Source organism: Gossypium hirsutum, chromosome D02 (genome assembly GCF_007990345.1).
Source record: "Gossypium hirsutum isolate 1008001.06 chromosome D02, Gossypium_hirsutum_v2.1, whole genome shotgun sequence".
Classification (NCBI taxonomy): Eukaryota; Viridiplantae; Streptophyta; class Magnoliopsida; order Malvales; family Malvaceae; genus Gossypium; species Gossypium hirsutum.
The window spans coordinates 67,646,187-67,663,141 of record NC_053438.1 but is presented as its reverse complement, the minus strand read 5'-3'; the positions used below and the strand labels follow the sequence as shown (position 1 = coordinate 67,663,141).

At 33.2% G+C, this 16,955-nt stretch overlaps 1 protein-coding gene across 2 annotated transcripts; it reads left to right on the top strand.

Moving 5' to 3' along the window:
- Nucleotides 1–1,283: 1,283 nt before the first annotated feature.
- Nucleotides 1,284–10,276, top strand: LOC107908975 (brefeldin A-inhibited guanine nucleotide-exchange protein 1). 2 transcript variants are annotated; one of them, XM_016836297.2, is made up of 11 exons: nt 1,284–2,525; nt 3,307–3,624; nt 4,179–4,512; nt 4,725–5,150; nt 5,405–5,697; nt 6,172–6,445; nt 6,776–7,278; nt 7,436–7,757; nt 7,842–8,202; nt 8,697–9,358; nt 9,465–10,276. In XM_016836297.2, exons 1-11 carry the CDS (start codon nt 1,477–1,479, stop codon nt 10,071–10,073), a joined length of 5,151 nt encoding a protein of 1,716 aa, XP_016691786.2. In that variant the 5' UTR covers nt 1,284–1,476; the 3' UTR covers nt 10,074–10,276. The 2 variants fall into 2 exon arrangements, with proteins under 2 accessions (XP_016691786.2, XP_040945014.1); XM_041089080.1 differs by lacking the exon at nt 1,284–2,525 and having other exon boundaries at nt 3,443–3,624; nt 4,169–4,512.
- Nucleotides 10,277–16,955: the final 6,679 nt, after the last annotated feature.

The window sequence follows — 16,955 nt, the reverse complement described above, 5'->3', positions numbered from 1 at the left end:
ATGGATTTGAGAGAATTTTTGAAGGAAATTGAGAGGAAATTAAAATTAAATATAGATTTGAGAGAATTTTGGAAGGAAATTGAGAAAATTTTGGAAGGAAATTGAGAGGAATTGAGAGGAAATATGAGAGAGGATTTGTTTGTGAAAAAATAAAAAGGGGTTGGGTATTTATAGTTTTTTTTTACTGTTGGGGGGGCAACGGTCAAATTTTTGACCGTTGGGTACTGTTCACGCGCGGTTGACATCTCGTCCACGTCAGCGCGAGTTGCTGACGTGGCAGCAAATCGCGCCCGCGATGTCCTGGCGCGTGCACTGACATCGCGCTGACATGGACGTGATTTCCCGAAAAAGGACTATTCCAGTAAATAATAAAATAATGGACCCATTTCAGTAATTTTTGAAAAAAATGGCTTTTATTGGTAAATTGCCCCCTTCAAATGACATTTGCACACAAAATAACAGTTGATTTCCACCTTTTACAATTTAATCATTTTCCATTAATTAACTAACTAAACATCAAAATTACCTAACCAAATTTTAATACACCTATATAATCACTTCATAAATATTCAATAAGGATATTGATGGGCTTGGTTTATATATACGAGACCCCGATATCCTATTTTCTAAAATTACTTGATTTTAGAGATAACCCACTTGAACTTAACTAATCATTCAATTAACTAAAATTATAAAGTCAGAATTTACTAAAATACTATATTTGACTCGTAAATATTAAATAATAATATTTACAGACTCTTTTTTTGGATTGATGATCCGAAACCACGGAAAAACGAACTATTACATATATATAGTGATTTAACTTTTAATTTATATTTAAACTGATGATTTAATTAACTCGTCTTCTTATCTTATGAAAAAAAAAAAAGAAATTAGTCTTTACACTTTAATTTATCATCATTGAATTATATAATAATTAGGCTAGTCAAATAATTAGTAAATATATAAAACTTAAATTGTTAAATTTTATTAATTTGTTATATATAAATCGTTGAATTTTTTAGTTTTACTTACTTGAATTATTGATTAATAGGTAAGTGATGTAATGTAAAAGGATGGAATTTTTTTTTTCGACGAAAAAAGGGATGGAATTAATAAGTATTTATAAAATAAATTAATATTTTATTTGAAATAAAACCGTAAACACAAATCATAATGACTTATTTAAGTGTAAAAAATAAATAAAAACTTGTCTAAAAAATAATAATTTGAATGAATTTTTTTAATATTTAATTGGCCATAAAGCTGGATCAAGCACACATTTATCGGCTCTGCTTCCCTTAGGCAAATCAAATTCCAACCCCCATCAAGAAGAATTGGTCAGTGGTCCAAAAAAAAAAAAAAAAGGCTCATTATCTCACGCATTTTCAATTTCCGATGAATTTGCAATGCAATTAACACTCGGATCAGATCCAGAGATCTGAATAATCAAATTGTAATAATAATAACACGGTGATGTTAGCTTCCCAGACGCTCGGAGGACCGTCGAGGTGCGGCCGTGTGCTAGGCCCACCGCTCGACAAGATCATAAAAAATGCCGCATGGCGAAAACACACGCACCTCGTTTCCTCATGCAAATCCGCTCTCGACAAGCTCGAGACCCTCTCCGACACCGGCTTGTCCGATCCGACTTCACCGCTGCTCGGCATTTCATCTTCCGATGCCAACTTCGTCCTTAACCCGATCCTTCTCGCCTTGGAAACCAATTACGTCAAAGTTGCCGAGCCCGCCCTCGAATGCACCTTCAAATTATTCTCCCTCGGCGTCGCTCGTGGCGAGATCCATGGCAACGTTTCCAATCCGATCCTCTACAAAATCGTCGAAGCCGTTTGCAAAGTCGGCGGCATCGGGGAGGAATCGCTCGAGCTCGCCGTGCTGCGAGTTTTGCTCTCCGCCATCCGATGTCCTTGCGTTTTGATCCGTGGTGATTGCTTGCTCAACGTCGTTAGAACTTGTTATAACGTATATTTACGCGGTTTGAGTGGAACCAATCAGATCTGTGCTAAGTCGGTTTTGGCTCAGATTATGCTAATTGTATTCACCCGAGCGGAAGAAGATTCCATTGATGTTTCTATCAAAACAGTGTCGGTTAGTGAGCTTTTAGAGTTTAGTGATAAGAATTTAAATGAAGGAAGTTCAATTTATCATTGTCAGAATTTTGTTAGCGAGGTTATGAGTGCCAGTGAAGGGGTTCCAGATTTGAAGCTATCGCAGCCGAGTAAGGATCAGGAGCTGCAAAATGTTGAGTTGAAGACGTCGAAATGGGAAGAGGAGGAAATTGGGGAGTTAGAGGCGAAGGAAGGGGGGGTGGAATCGGGTTCCGGTGGGGTTAGTAAAATTAGGGAGGACGGCTTTCTTGTTTTTAAGAATTTGTGTAAGTTGTCAATGAAGTTTTCATCACAGGAGAATGATGATCAGATCCTTTTAAGAGGGAAAACGCTGTCTTTGGAGCTCCTCAAGGCTGTTATGGATAATGGGGGTTCCATTTGGCGCTCGAATGTTAGGCAAGTAATTTTATACTACTTTATTCACGTAGGGTTCTGATTTTATATAAAATAATTATGGTTGTTTGCACGTCACCATATATTCTTTGGGCTTTGTTAGATTTTTTCCTAACAATCGTCACCATATATGCTTTGGGTTTAGATATAGTGAGTTTAATAGTAAATATATTACGGAGGTTCTAGAGGTGTGAAATTATATTTTTTTATTAGAAATTTAAATAAATTAGTAGATTAAAAATTAAATTAGTCTTTTTTATTAAAAAAATTATCCCTTTATATTATTAAAAATTGGTGTGATTGATGGCATAGTCATGCTAACATATATAGACTAATTTTTAACAACAAAATGCATAAAATTTTTAATAAAAAAATTAGTTTGCTCTATTATAGACTAATTTACTTATTTGTTAAGTATAGAGAATAAAATGCAATCTCAACTTAGTTATAAAAAAAAGTTAGGGAAAGTCGTGACCCATCCAACACCCCATATTTCATTATTATGGGGTCTTGATGGAGGGAAACTTAAAAGAAAAACCTGAATGAACCTATTTCAAGCACATAGCTTTTAAGTAGTGAGATTTTCATGAATAAATATGAAAAAGAATAATTTATTGAGCTAGTTTCAAAAATTAAATGAAAGAGCTCCGAAAACCAATGCAACTCATCATCATCATCATCTTGCTTGGTATGTCGTGTAGTGTTGGTGATAAATAACTCTTTTTTCTGCAGTCTTCAGTTAAATTTATTCTAATGTTCTTATATTCTGTGCTACAAAATGCAGGTTTCTTAACGTAATTAAGCAGTATCTCTGCTTATCATTGTTAAAAAACAGTGCATTGTCAGTGATGTCAATTTTCCAGCTCCAAAGTTGTATTTTTATGAGCCTGCTAACGAAATATAGAACAGGGTTGAAAGATGAAATTGGAATATTCTTTCCCATGCTTATCCTCCGAGTTCTAGAGAATGTTTTACAGCCAAGTTTTGTACAGAAAATGACAGTCCTTAATCTGTTGGAAAAGATTGCTGCGGATTCACAGATTATCATTGATATATTCGTGAATTATGACTGCGATGTGGATTCACCAAACATATTTGAAAGGTAATTTTCCCCCCTAATAATTTTTCGTACGAGTGTTTGACATGAATGCTGCTTTCATGAAATCAAATAAGTTTATGATGTCATATTTTCAAGATAAGTATCCAACGAATCATATGTGAAATCCTATACGAGTTCGGAACCTTGTCTCAATTTTTTGCAAAAGGTAGGTCAAATAGGAATTAACTCAAGCGGAAATTATTCTTTGATGTTCCCAGTTCATGCTTTAGCTTCTTTTCTGATGTAATATTTCAATTCACTTTCCTTTTTCCTCAAAATCAAACTTTAGTAAAATGTAGTATTTAAAATCTTTATATCCATTCATATGTAAAATGATCTGAATTTGAAACCAAATTCTCAAATTTTGCAAAAGAGGGTTGATCAACCCAGGAACTAACTCAAGAACGAGTCGTTTGGTGTTGTTCTCAAGAGGTTGCATTAGCATCCCCTCTAATGTATTTTGTTTTATTAAAAATTCCATTCTTTTTTTATTTATGAGCGTGTTGCACTTTATAAAAATGTATTAAAACTCTTATAATTCCCTCAGATATTTGCAGGATTGTCAACGGCCTTCTCAAAACAGCTCTAGGACCGCCACCTGCTTCAACAACTACTTTGTCTGCAGTCCAGGATTTAACTTTCCGGCATGAATCAGTAAATTGCTTGGTTAGCATTATTAAGTCAATGGGAGCTTGGATGGACCAAAAGCTGACAATAGGTGATTCTGACTTGCGTAAGAGCTTCAAGAGTGACACTGCAGCAGAGGGCCATTCAACTTTGACTGCAGAAGATGGAACAGTCTCTGATTGTGAGTTGCAACCAGAAATGAATTCTGAATTGTCAAATGCTGCTACACTTGAGCAACGGCGGGCTTACAAGATTGAACTTCAGGTTAGCTGGGATCAAGCGCGACTGTGTTTTCATGTACCACATACTTATTAAGTATCCTAATTATTGGAGAGGGCTGCTTTAACATATCATGAGAATTTGCCATTATTGGCTTCTCTTCTGTCACGTATTTTTATATAGCTTAATATATTTTTAGTTTTCTCCTTTTCTTCACAAGCTTGGTTTTAGTGACAGTTTTACTTGGTTATATGCAGAAAGGTGTTTCGTTGTTTAACAGGAAGCCATCCAAAGGCATTGAGTTTCTTATAAATACCAAAAAGGTTGGCAACTCTCCAGAGGAAGTGGCTGCTTTTCTGAAGAGTAACACTACTGGGTTGAATGAAGCCATGATTGGTGATTATTTGGGTGAAAGGGAGGATTTTGCTTTGAAAGTTATGCATGCTTATGTGGATTCCTTTGATTTCAAATCTATGGATTTTGGTGAAGCGATAAGGTTCTTCCTACAAGGCTTCAGGTTACCAGGAGAAGCACAGAAAATTGACCGCATCATGGAAAAGTTTGCTGAGCGCTTTTGTAAATGTAATCCTAACTCATTTACCAGTGCAGATACTGCCTATGTACTGGCATACTCTGTCATAATGCTCAACACTGATGCTCATAATAGCATGGTCAAAGACAAGGTTTGTTTCTTCAGCACGTTATCAAATTGTGAGCTTTAGCTTACATGCTTATGCATATACTTGTCTTTTGAAGAACTCCTTTATGATCTATTCTGGGACTTGTAAGCCATTCTGGTGCTTTAAATTCATACCGTCAGTAATATGGAATTTCCCGCCTGTACTACTGCAAATTTTTTTTTTCAGATCTACATAGATAAATTTACAAATGATTTGATTATGCTCTTATTTCTGTTTTATGTTGTTTCCGTATTCAGATGAACAAGTCTGATTTCATTCGAAACAATCGAGGAATAGATGATGGCAAAGATTTACCTGAGGAGTATCTTGGTGCTCTCTATGATCAAATTGTGAATAATGAAATCAAGATGAATGCAGATTCTTCTGTTCCTCAAAGCATGCAGGCGAACAGCTTAAATAAGTTATTGGGTTTGGATGGTATACTCAATTTGGTGACTTGGAAGCAAACAGAAGAAAAGGCATTGGGTGCAAATGGGCTTCTTATAAGACAAATCCAAGAGCAGTTTAAGGCAAAGTCGGGAAAATCAGAGTAAGTCTTAATCTAATTCCTTTTTAAGATGGTTGGTTTGGCGAATTCGGGAAAATCAGAGTAAGTTTTAATCTAATAATAGATGTTTGCCACTTTAATAAGTCAAATTTATGTCATGAATCGTAGTCTCAATTGGTTAGTTTTATGTTCCTCCATACCATATATCCGAGAGCTTCAGATGAGTTTTTTTACATGTTTTTGTATATGAGTAGAAATGTTGTAATACATTTTTTGCATGTCAAGGGTTTTGATATATGTTAGTTGGGAAATGAATTCATATGATTTTTGTTTCTTGTCGGGAATAGAATTTGATAAGAGAATGACATGCATCATTAATCGAAGAAGATTCAGTCCTTGTACCTGCCTCGATATATGATCTCCATCCTGCTTTAATTGATCTTTGTTAATTTGTCATCCCAAATTTTCCAGAAGACCTGCATAATATTTAGTAACCTTTTGTCTTTGCTGTTGCAGGTCTGTTTATCATTCTGTTTCAGATGTAGCAATCTTGAGGTTTATGGTGGAGGTCTGCTGGGGACCTATGCTGGCTGCATACAGTGTCACTCTTGACCAGAGTGATGATAGAATTGCTACCACTCAATGCTTACAGGGCTTTCGACATGCTGTGCATGTAACTGCCGTAATGGGAATGCAGACGCAGAGAGATGCTTTTGTCACATCAACGGCAAAGTTCACTTTTCTCCATTGTGCTGCAGACATGAAACAAAAGAATGTTGATGCCGTAAAAGTAAGTAGTTTTCGTTTGCACATGATAACAAAGAATCGAATCTTTCCCCTAGTTTTCTTCTTATATGCTATATCACTCAAGAAAGAATTGCAGCATCTCAATGTTTGCATGCACAGCGTCGCACCACAGATACAATACAATTCATATCCTGTACTTTATGTTTTTATGTTTTACAGTTCCTTATTGTTGGCTTTTGCTTGGTTGTGGAACATTGATAGTCTAGTCACTTGAAGTAGAACCACTTAGCCTAATTGTGAAAAATATTGCATCAAATCTAAGTTTCAGTGACGTGTTCTTTTTACTCACCTTTTGAAATATTTTACAATATAGGCAATAATATCTATTGCCATTGAAGATGGTAACCATCTTCAGGAATCCTGGGAGCATATATTGACATGCCTGTCCAGAATTGAGCATTTGCAACTGTTGGGAGAAGGTTCATCAACCGAAACATCCATTTTATCCGTGCCTAACACTGAAATAGATGAAAAGGTGCCAAAACCTTCTGGTATTCAATCCCTGAAGAAAAAAGGATCACTCCAGAATCCAGCTGTAATGGCAGTTGTGCGAGGAGGGTCATATGACAGTGCCGCTGTTGGAGCCAATAGTTCAGGACTGGTAACCCCAGAGCAGATTAATCAATTCATTGCAAACTTGAATTTATTGGAACAGATAGGAAGTTCCGAGTTGAACCATGTTTTTGTACATAGCCAAAGATTAAACAGTGAAGCAATAGTGGCTTTTGTGAAGGCCCTTTGCAAGGTTTCTATAGCAGAGTTGCAGTCTCCAACAGACCCTCGAGTTTTTAGCCTCACAAAACTAGTTGAAATTGCGTAAGATTCTTAATCTTTTTCTTTTAGAAAATTTCATATAATGCTCTAGCTCCAACAGATCAGTTTTTGGCTTCAGAGATGAAATTGCCCTAGCCCTCTCTATATCCCTCCTCTATGTGCCTATGGAGAATGCTTATTCTAGAATCTTATGTTGCAGGCACTACAATATGAACCGCATCAGATTAGTTTGGTTTCGCATATGGAATGTTCTCTCTGATTTCTTTGTTTCTGTTGGACTGTCCGAGAATTTATCCGTGGCAATCTTTGTGATGGATTCCTTGCGGCAGCTTGCTATGAAATTCTTAGAACGTGAGGAGCTGGCAAACTACAATTTCCAGAATGAATTTTTGAGACCATTTGTGATTGTTATGCAAAAAAGCAACTCCATAGAAATAAGGGAATTAATAGTTCGATACGTTTCTCAGATGGTCCTCAGCCGCGTCAGTAATGTGAAATCTGGATGGAAAAGTGTCTTTATGGTATGCTAATTGCTCATACATGATTTCGATTGTCATTGCAGCTGGAACAGCTTTTATTTTCACACAAATTTATCATTTTCTCAGGTGTTTACAGCTGCTGCTGTGGATGAGCGGAAGAATATTGTCCTGCTAGCTTTTGGGACCATGGAAAAAATAGTTAGAGAGTACTTTCCTCATATCAGTGAGACAGACGCTTCTACTTTTAGTGATTGTGTGCGATGCCTCATCAAGTTCACAAATAGCAAGTTTGACAGTGATATTAGCCTTAATGCTATTGGATTTCTCCGGTTTTGTGCTATCAAACTTGCTGAGGGAGGCCTTGTTTGCGCTGATAAGAGCCCAGACGATGGTTCATCTGTTTCAGCTGTAACTAAGAATGATAGAGATCTACAAAGTTTCGCTGATAGTGATGATCATGCATCCTATTGGGTTCCTTTGCTAGCAGGTAATCTTCTAGTTACTACTTGCTAACACTTCTGTTAAGAGTTATTTGACCTGAATCCCGTAACTTGTTAAAAAATAAAATAGAGAGGCAAAATAGGGGGATCTGTGGGGGCGAAGGACCGAGACCATAGCCCGCCACAAATCCCCATTAAGCACTAAACTCGACTGGGGTTGCAATTGTCTGCCTCCGCGGTACGGACCATACCGCACAAGTTGAATTCATATAAGACTATACTTCTTCTATTAGACTTCAATTATAACAGAGTCATGTGTGTTTTCAATAGTTTTTTTTCTTATTACTTTGCAATCATTTTACTGCCATTATCGACATTTATTATAGCAATTTTTATGAATATGGATTGCAAAATAGGCTATTTGTTTCTCTCAGGATGGGAACATGATTGTTCATTGTTATCACCTTTAGTTTCCTTCAATGTTGCCAAAAATGAAGTTTGTTTCCTGTTTTAATGTTAGAATTTTGATATGATGTTCCAGGTTTATCAGAACTAACATCCGACTCGAAGTTAGCCATCCGAAAGAGTTCGACGGAAGTGCTTTTCAACGTCCTGAAGGGTCATGGTCATCTTTTCTCACGAGCATTCTGGATTGGTGTTTTTAGCTCTGTTGTTCTCCCCTTATTTAATGGTGCATCTCCTGTAAAACAGGATTCACCAACATCGAAATCTCCTCGTCCTGATGGAAGTACATGGGATCCTGAAATTTCTGCTGCCGCAGCGCAGTCTCTTGTAGATCTTGTTATAAGGTTTTTCAATGTATTGAGACCTCAACTACCAAATGTAGTATCTATACTGGCAGGATACTTAAAAAGTACAAAACAGGGTCCTGCAAGCACTGGAGTTTCGGCAACATATCGTTTGACAGGAGAGTTAGGAAGCAGATTTTCAAAAGACGAATGGCAAGAAATCCTTCTAGCTATAAAAGAAGCTGCCACTTCAACATTGCCTGGGTTTGTGAAGATTTTGAGAAGCATGGATGACATCAAGGTGCCTGAGAATTCTCGATCCTCTACTAATACTGAAACAAGCTCTGATCATGGACTGACCAAGGATGACCTTGAGGAAGATAATCTGCAAACTTCAGCTTATGTGGTTTCGAAAATGAAGAGTTTTATCGCGGTCCAGCTACTGATTATGCAGGTTCTCCCATACACACTCTATTTGTTGCAATGCTAATAATGACTCTTCTCTATGCCTTGGAATCATTTTGACATGATCATACTTGTTTTGGCTTTCATCATTTCAGGTTATAACTGATATATACAAAGCGAACCTACAATTCTTGGTAGCTTCCAACATAAATATCATTGTCGAGATATTTTCTTCCATTACATCACATGCTCAGCAACTGAACTCCGAGACTGTCCTGCAAAAGAAAATAAAGAAAGTATGCTCGATCTTGGAGACCTCCGAACCGCCCATGGTTCACTTCGAGAACGAGGCTTATCAAAATTACCTCAACTTCCTCCAAGATTTAATCAGAAACAATTCATCCGCCCCAAAGGAGATGAACCTAAGATCACTAGTGGCAGTGTGTGAAAAAATATTGCTGATATACCTTAGCTGCACCGATTACAACTACGCACGGCGGCAGAAACCGGTTGAGATACCGGTGACTCATTGGATTCTCCCCTTGGGAGTAGCCAAAAAGGAAAAAATGGCAGCTAGGACACCTCTACTTGTGTCTGCATTGAAGGCATTGAATTGCTTGGAGAAGGATTCCTGCAGAAAGTACATTGCAGATATCTTTCATCTGTTGGTCGATCTGGTTCGAAGCGATCATAGCTCGAATGAAGTTCAACATGCTCTAAGCAACATATTCCAGGCATGTATAGGTCCGATAATAATGCCATAAATTCATTATGTTACATAATATTACATACTTATTTTATGCCATCATCACAATTTTGATCATTATATATAGACTTTGGCTTTGATGAGAATCCAATAGCCAAGACCCAAGATACCGTCCAATATTTATTTAATTTTGTAGCATATCCTGATGATATAAATTGAAAATTTCTTCTAAATTGAAGTGCTTGTGTCTTTACTTACTAATCTCGGATATGCCATCTTTTAAGCATATTTTAAATTATGGTTAAATCTTCACCTTAATCAAACAACTCCCTACAGTCGTTTCAATTCTATCATACGAGTGAGCAGGCAAGTGAAAGACATTAGTTATGCCCTGCTACGGTTAAATCCTATCTATTTATGGTTTTAGTCTTATTTATGATTTAATTCCTTTAATTTGACGCCATTTGGTCTCTCTAGTCTAAATTGATAACAACCTTGGTTGTTTCGTTTTTTTCTTCTATTGTTATTTGATCACATGATTAGAGACATAAAAATTCAATCAATCATATTTAACTAATAATAAATTTATATGTCAATCGAGCAATTAAGGACATTTAAAAAATATTCATATCATCTTACGAATAGCACAAAAAAAAAAAGGGCTAAGTTACACTAATTTAAAGTAGAGGGAGTTTTGTATCAAAGAAAAATAAGTAGAGGGAGTTAAATATATATATTTTCTAATATAGTAGAAGAATCATAATAAACTTATTTTTGAACACATTAAGAAAATACACATTTTTTATGAAGAAAAATACTTTGTATTAATAGGGACCGTAAAGAAAGTGTACATAAACATGTTACTTAGTAGAAACGATAAATAAAACATTATAAATTGATGTACAAATGTTATTGTATGAAAAAAAAATCAGAAATAAAAGAGAGACAAACTGATAATAACTGTAACACTAGAAAAATTCAAAAACAAATTAAAGATGCATCACTTTGATCAATTGTTGATAACTGCATCTTAATTCATCATCATTAGACCACCTTGACGATGAACACTAATCAACCAAAAAATCACTGTTAAAAGACCCATTACATTAGTGATGAATGAAAAACCAAATCTCAAATAGTCTATGCTCCTCCTCAACATCTTGAAGTCTAATTTTATGAGTACCATCACAATGCTCTGTCCTGTGAGGTTCTCTAAGAATAGTTCTCAATAGATCTAGCGACATTTTTTTTTTTACAAATCCATGTATATATCAAAACACGAGTAGAAACAAAAACAAAAATAAAAACCACCAATATTTTTAAAAAATATATGTTAGACAATAACTACGATAATTTTTAATGAAAACATAATAGGTTAAAATTAAAGCTGTCACTATTTTTAGAGAAAATAGAGTGGACTATTATTAAAGCACAAACTTTCATTAGGTGGAACTCTATAATGTGGGGGTGAAAAACAGAATTATACCACAAATGTATAATAAAAAATTGATATTAAAAAAAATAAATGAGACATCAATTGAAATGATAAAATAAAGATTAAAAATTACGATATCTTTGATTTAAATCTCATCATTTATATATTTTCTAATTCCTTTCTTATCCAATTAATTTGGAACTCTATTAATTTATAGCAATGACTAACCCCTTCGTCATAGGTGGTTTTTAAAGAGGTACACGGTTAGTTATGAAATATGTTTCATTCCATGGTGCTCTATTAACTTATAATAATACCTGGTAATAATGGTTAATCCTTTTTGTCGTAAATGTTCTCCAAAAAGATAAACGATTAATCAAGAAATATACTCCGTTCCCATGGATGAAAATCAAACCCCAACTTCATAATTAAAGAATGAAGTGATCAACCGCCACACAACATCTCATATTTATTAAATATACAGAATATAATAAACACGATTAAAATAAACGTAAAATGCTGTTACCCTGTATTTTGATTATTCTCATATTTAGGTTAAAAAAAGAAAAGATTATTCTCATATTTGAAATTCATCGAATTTCTTTTTCAGCAAAAAAAAGTCTTGGTCATTGGTAGGTGGGAAATATTGACTACACTAGTTGCCTTTGACCTCTACATTCTTTTTAGTAAATTTTCTTCTTTGTCATGCCAAACAAACTACTATTATACTCAGATTCTTCCAGTGGAAGGCTGCTTGAATTAATTATCCATTTATAAAAGGGAAAAAAGGTAAAAAGCAAATTGTTATAAAAATCATGATTTAAAAACAAAATATATTCTAATTTTTGTTATTATCAGCTCACATAAATTCAGTTGAATTTGGTTTTAAGTTATTTGGGGTTCAATTTTTTTTTTTGTATAAAACCCATTTTATATAAATTAAGTTAAATGGAAAAAAAACTTATATTTAAAGAAATAGTGCTAATAGAATAATAGAAGGACCAGTTCATTTAACCCGTTATTATTGTGTTATTAAAAAGAATTAAATATAATTATAAAAAAAGTTAAAATTATGGAAGTGTTCCGTAAAAAAAAGTCATGAACTTTATTTTTATATTAGTGTAAGTAGATCAATCCTCAAATATAATAATTATAATTATAAGCATACTTCTAATTTTAAAAAAAAATAGTTTGTAAAACTTAATGGTTAAACTTAAGATAATTTTTTAAATAGTCTCGTGAATGATTATGGTATTAATTTCATTATTTAATTCACTTTACAAATGTACAAATGAATTTAGAGCACGTATTATGATTGTTGTGAACCAAAAAAAGGCCAATAATTGTATATTAGACTTTAGGACTAAATCTCAAAATTATACACGAACATTGGTATGATGTGCATTTTTATATATGAATTTTGATTTTGTACAATTTTATACATGAAATTTAGATTTGATCCAGTTCTCACAAATTATTAACACATTTATTAATATAGCATCGTTTTATTTTTATACATTGCTTACACATATATAATTATATTTATCCAATATAAAAACAGATTATGTATTTATTTCTTTAAATGTGTGTGATTGAATCAAAATTAAAATTTCATGTATACATTTGAATCACAATCAAAGTTGCATGTGTATAATTACACCATATCAAAGTTCAAGTATCAAATTGTACATTAAATCAAAGTTCATATATAATTTTGAGATTTATCCCTAAAAAAAAGAAGAAGGAAAGTGAGTGGATTTTTAATACATATTTCCATTTGATAAGTTTTTAATTGTTTTAACTAGCATTTTACTTAATTTATGCACCATATAAAAATTCAAAAAGGGATAAATTTTGAAACAATATATGTGAAATTAGCAAAAAAAGGTTTTTAGCGGCGTCTTTTTGGGCCTATAGCGGCGCTTATAAGCATCGCTAAAACTATTGTGGCGTTTTGATAAACACCGCAAAAAACACTGCTAAATTTTGCGGCTTTTTTTAGAACATGACCTTTAGCGGCGCTTTTCCCAAAAACGCCGCTAAGAACGTGACCTTTAGCGGCGCTTTCCCCAAAAACACCGCTATAGAACATGACCTTTAGCGGCGTTTTCCCCACAAACGCTGCTAAAGAACATGGCCTTTAGCGATGCTTTCCCCACAAACGCCACTAAACAACATGACCTTTAGCGGCGCTTTCCCAACAAACGCCACTAAAGAACATGACCTTTAGCGATGCTTTTCCCAAAAACGCCGCTAAAAGTCATGTTAACAACCCATTTTCATTCATATAGAACTCGAATTGTCAACATAATTTCCTGTAACATCAAATTCAACCAAAAACTGCAAATCTAAATGATACTTCAAATCCAATAAAAGAAATATGTATATGATCTAAATTAATAAATGAAATAACAAAATTTATTATATTCAAAAGTTATATTGTTAAAATATTCTCATAATAAGAAAACAAAAGTCTAAGATGACGGATTCTACGGCTACTGAAACATCTTCATCATATTCTGAAGCTGTAGCTAGAGTTCGTCATATTTTCTGCTTGTCTCTGCTTCCCTCACTGTTGCCTCTGCTTTAAGTTATAGCTGGAGTTCTTCATATTTTCTTTGAGCATCTGTTTCTCTCGATGCTGCCTTCGCTTTAAGTTGATCAATTTGCTCAACTGTGCCTGCTTGCATCTGAGCCATCTGGTCTATTAACCTCTGAACTTCAGCTTGAGCCTGATTCCCCGAAGGCATGTATTGCTGCGAGCTAGATCCAAAATATTGGGTTGGGTTAACAAAAGATCCTTGAAATCGAACCCGACCATACCTATCAGGACCCAAAAATTCAGTAATAATTCGGTTATCAATGTCATCAAGATTAATAGAACTATCATTCGAAGCGATCGCTTCATACCCTGCCCTTTTATCCTTTAGTTTCTCCTAATAAATCAATCAAAGAGTTAGAAACGAAATATATAATCAAAACAAATGCAACATAACTTAAAATTATTTTCATTACAAAAAACGAATTAAACCATTATATCTTTGCTTCATGTGAGTCCAATTCTTACTCGTTTCTTGTAATTTTTATGTTTTTGAGATTGTTACAATTAGGTCCAACTAAATTTTACCTTAGTTTTTTTATTTTATTAAAAATTTTGGAAGTGACCATTGATGAATATTAGATGTTTTTAATGAATAGCTTGGCTTTAGAGCTTTAATTTTATTGTATGATGATTTTATAAAGCGATTTTGTTAAATATTGATTTTAGGATTAAATTGTGAAAATGTAAAAATACAAGTGTTTATTATGAAATTATTGCAAAAATGGGCTGTATTGAATTCCACGAGTATTCGGCTAGCATGGGTTTGCATTAAAAATGGTGAATTTGCATGTTTTGGACTCAAGGACTAAATTGAATAAAAGTAAAACTTTAAGGGTAATTTTGTAAAAATATAAAAAATGACCAAATTGCTTGAAATGAATTTTTTATTGTCTAAATTAAAATATTGAATGAAATTATTAATTTAGATCAAGATCGAGTGGAAATTTGAGGAAAATAGAAAATTACCAACATGCCCCTAAATCTTGGTAATTCTGCAATTTAGCAAGGTAAGTTCGTACAGTTAAAATTTATTTTTGTATAAATTGATGATTGGTATTATGCATATATTCTATTGCTAGAAGTAATTTAATGTTCGAACCATAATATTGAATTGGATATTCAGTCTGATTTGAATGAAGGATTTGAGTACATTCGTGATTTGGCATATGATGGTATTGGAGGAAGATATTGATAAATTACCCAAGTAAACTGGGGTTCAGCATTTTTTGTGGACTCTCATGTTTTACTTTTTGTTCAACTCTTAGGAGCTTCTGTTCAGCTCTTTTGAGCTTTTGTTCAACTCTTATGACATGGACTAAGATTTAAGAGAATATTGGCTATTTGGTCAAATGGAAAAATCGAAACCCAGCGCATTAGGGCATGTTTCCTTAAATTTCCAAACGCAAAATATTATCTTACTTCGAAATTTTTAGAAGGATATTTAGCCATTTGGTTGAATGAGAAAAATTGACACCCAGCACCTTAGGGCATGTTTTCTCGAATTTCTAAACGCAAAACATTGCCTTATTTTAAAATTTTTAAAAGGATATTAAGCCATTTGGTTGAACGAGAAAAATCGACACCCAGCGCCTTAGGGCATGTTTTCTCGAATTTTCCAAACGCAAAACATTGCCTTATTTTAAAATTTTTAAAAGGATATTAAGTCATTTGGTTGAACGAGAAAAATCGACACCCAGCACCTTAAGGCATGTTTTCTCGAATTTCCAAACGCAAAATATTACCTTATTTAGGAAAAAAGGTTTTGATGCATGATGTTAACATGTGTGACGAAACAATAATGAATGCAGCAAGTCAAGGATAAATAATACAAACAAACATTAACAATGAAATAACTAAGAATTGGATCAATCACATAATAACAAATGAGCAAATAGGATTAAAATGTCGTTTTAAAATAATAATGAACATAGGCAAATTAATAAATAAACATCGAGTAAAAGAAAAATAAAATAAAATAAAAACATGTATGTTTTTATTATACATATTTTAAAATTACAAAATATAATAAATATATAAATTATAAGATATAGGTATGTATGTGTATTACAAAAATGTATAGATGTATGCATAGTTTAAGATCATAAAATATATAAAGAATATATGCATGTAAATATAGATAAAAGGTACGTATATTTATATTCAAGAAAATAAAATGTATATAGGTATATATGGAGATGTATACAAATTATAAGAATATGAAAATAGGTACATGTTTATATAAAATATTTACATATAGATATATTTTACAAAATGTATGCATATATGTAAAAATTTAAGATGTATATATAAATTATATATGAGAATGTAAAAATATAAACGTGTATGTATTTATAAAAAATGTACACATATGTAATGTATAAAGTATAGATGATATATATTGAAGTAGGTATATTTATATATGTATATAAATTTGAAAAATCATGTGTGTATGCATGTTAAAAATGTATGTATATGCATAAAATAAAATCTGAAGTTTAAATTTTAAAAAATAAGAATCAGTAAATAATAATATTAATGATAATAACAACAACAATAATAATAGTAGAACTTTGAAAGTATTTAAAAATAACAAAATAAATAAATAATGAAATGATAGGGTAATATTAATAACAAGAGTAAAATACACAAACCAATATATTCAAACACAATAATAAATAAAATATGAACAAATAAACAAATAAATAAAACTGACTTTTAAATATATAAAATATAAAAATAAAAAATAAAAAAACTTGAAGTTTAAAAGGCCGAGGACCCGATTGAAATCGGGCTAAACATTTTGGGACCAAATTTGCAAATAAGCAAAAGGTGGTTCGGGGATGGAATGCAAGACGCTTAAAGCGCGAGGGACTAACTGGGAGATATTCCCCACGCCAAAGCTC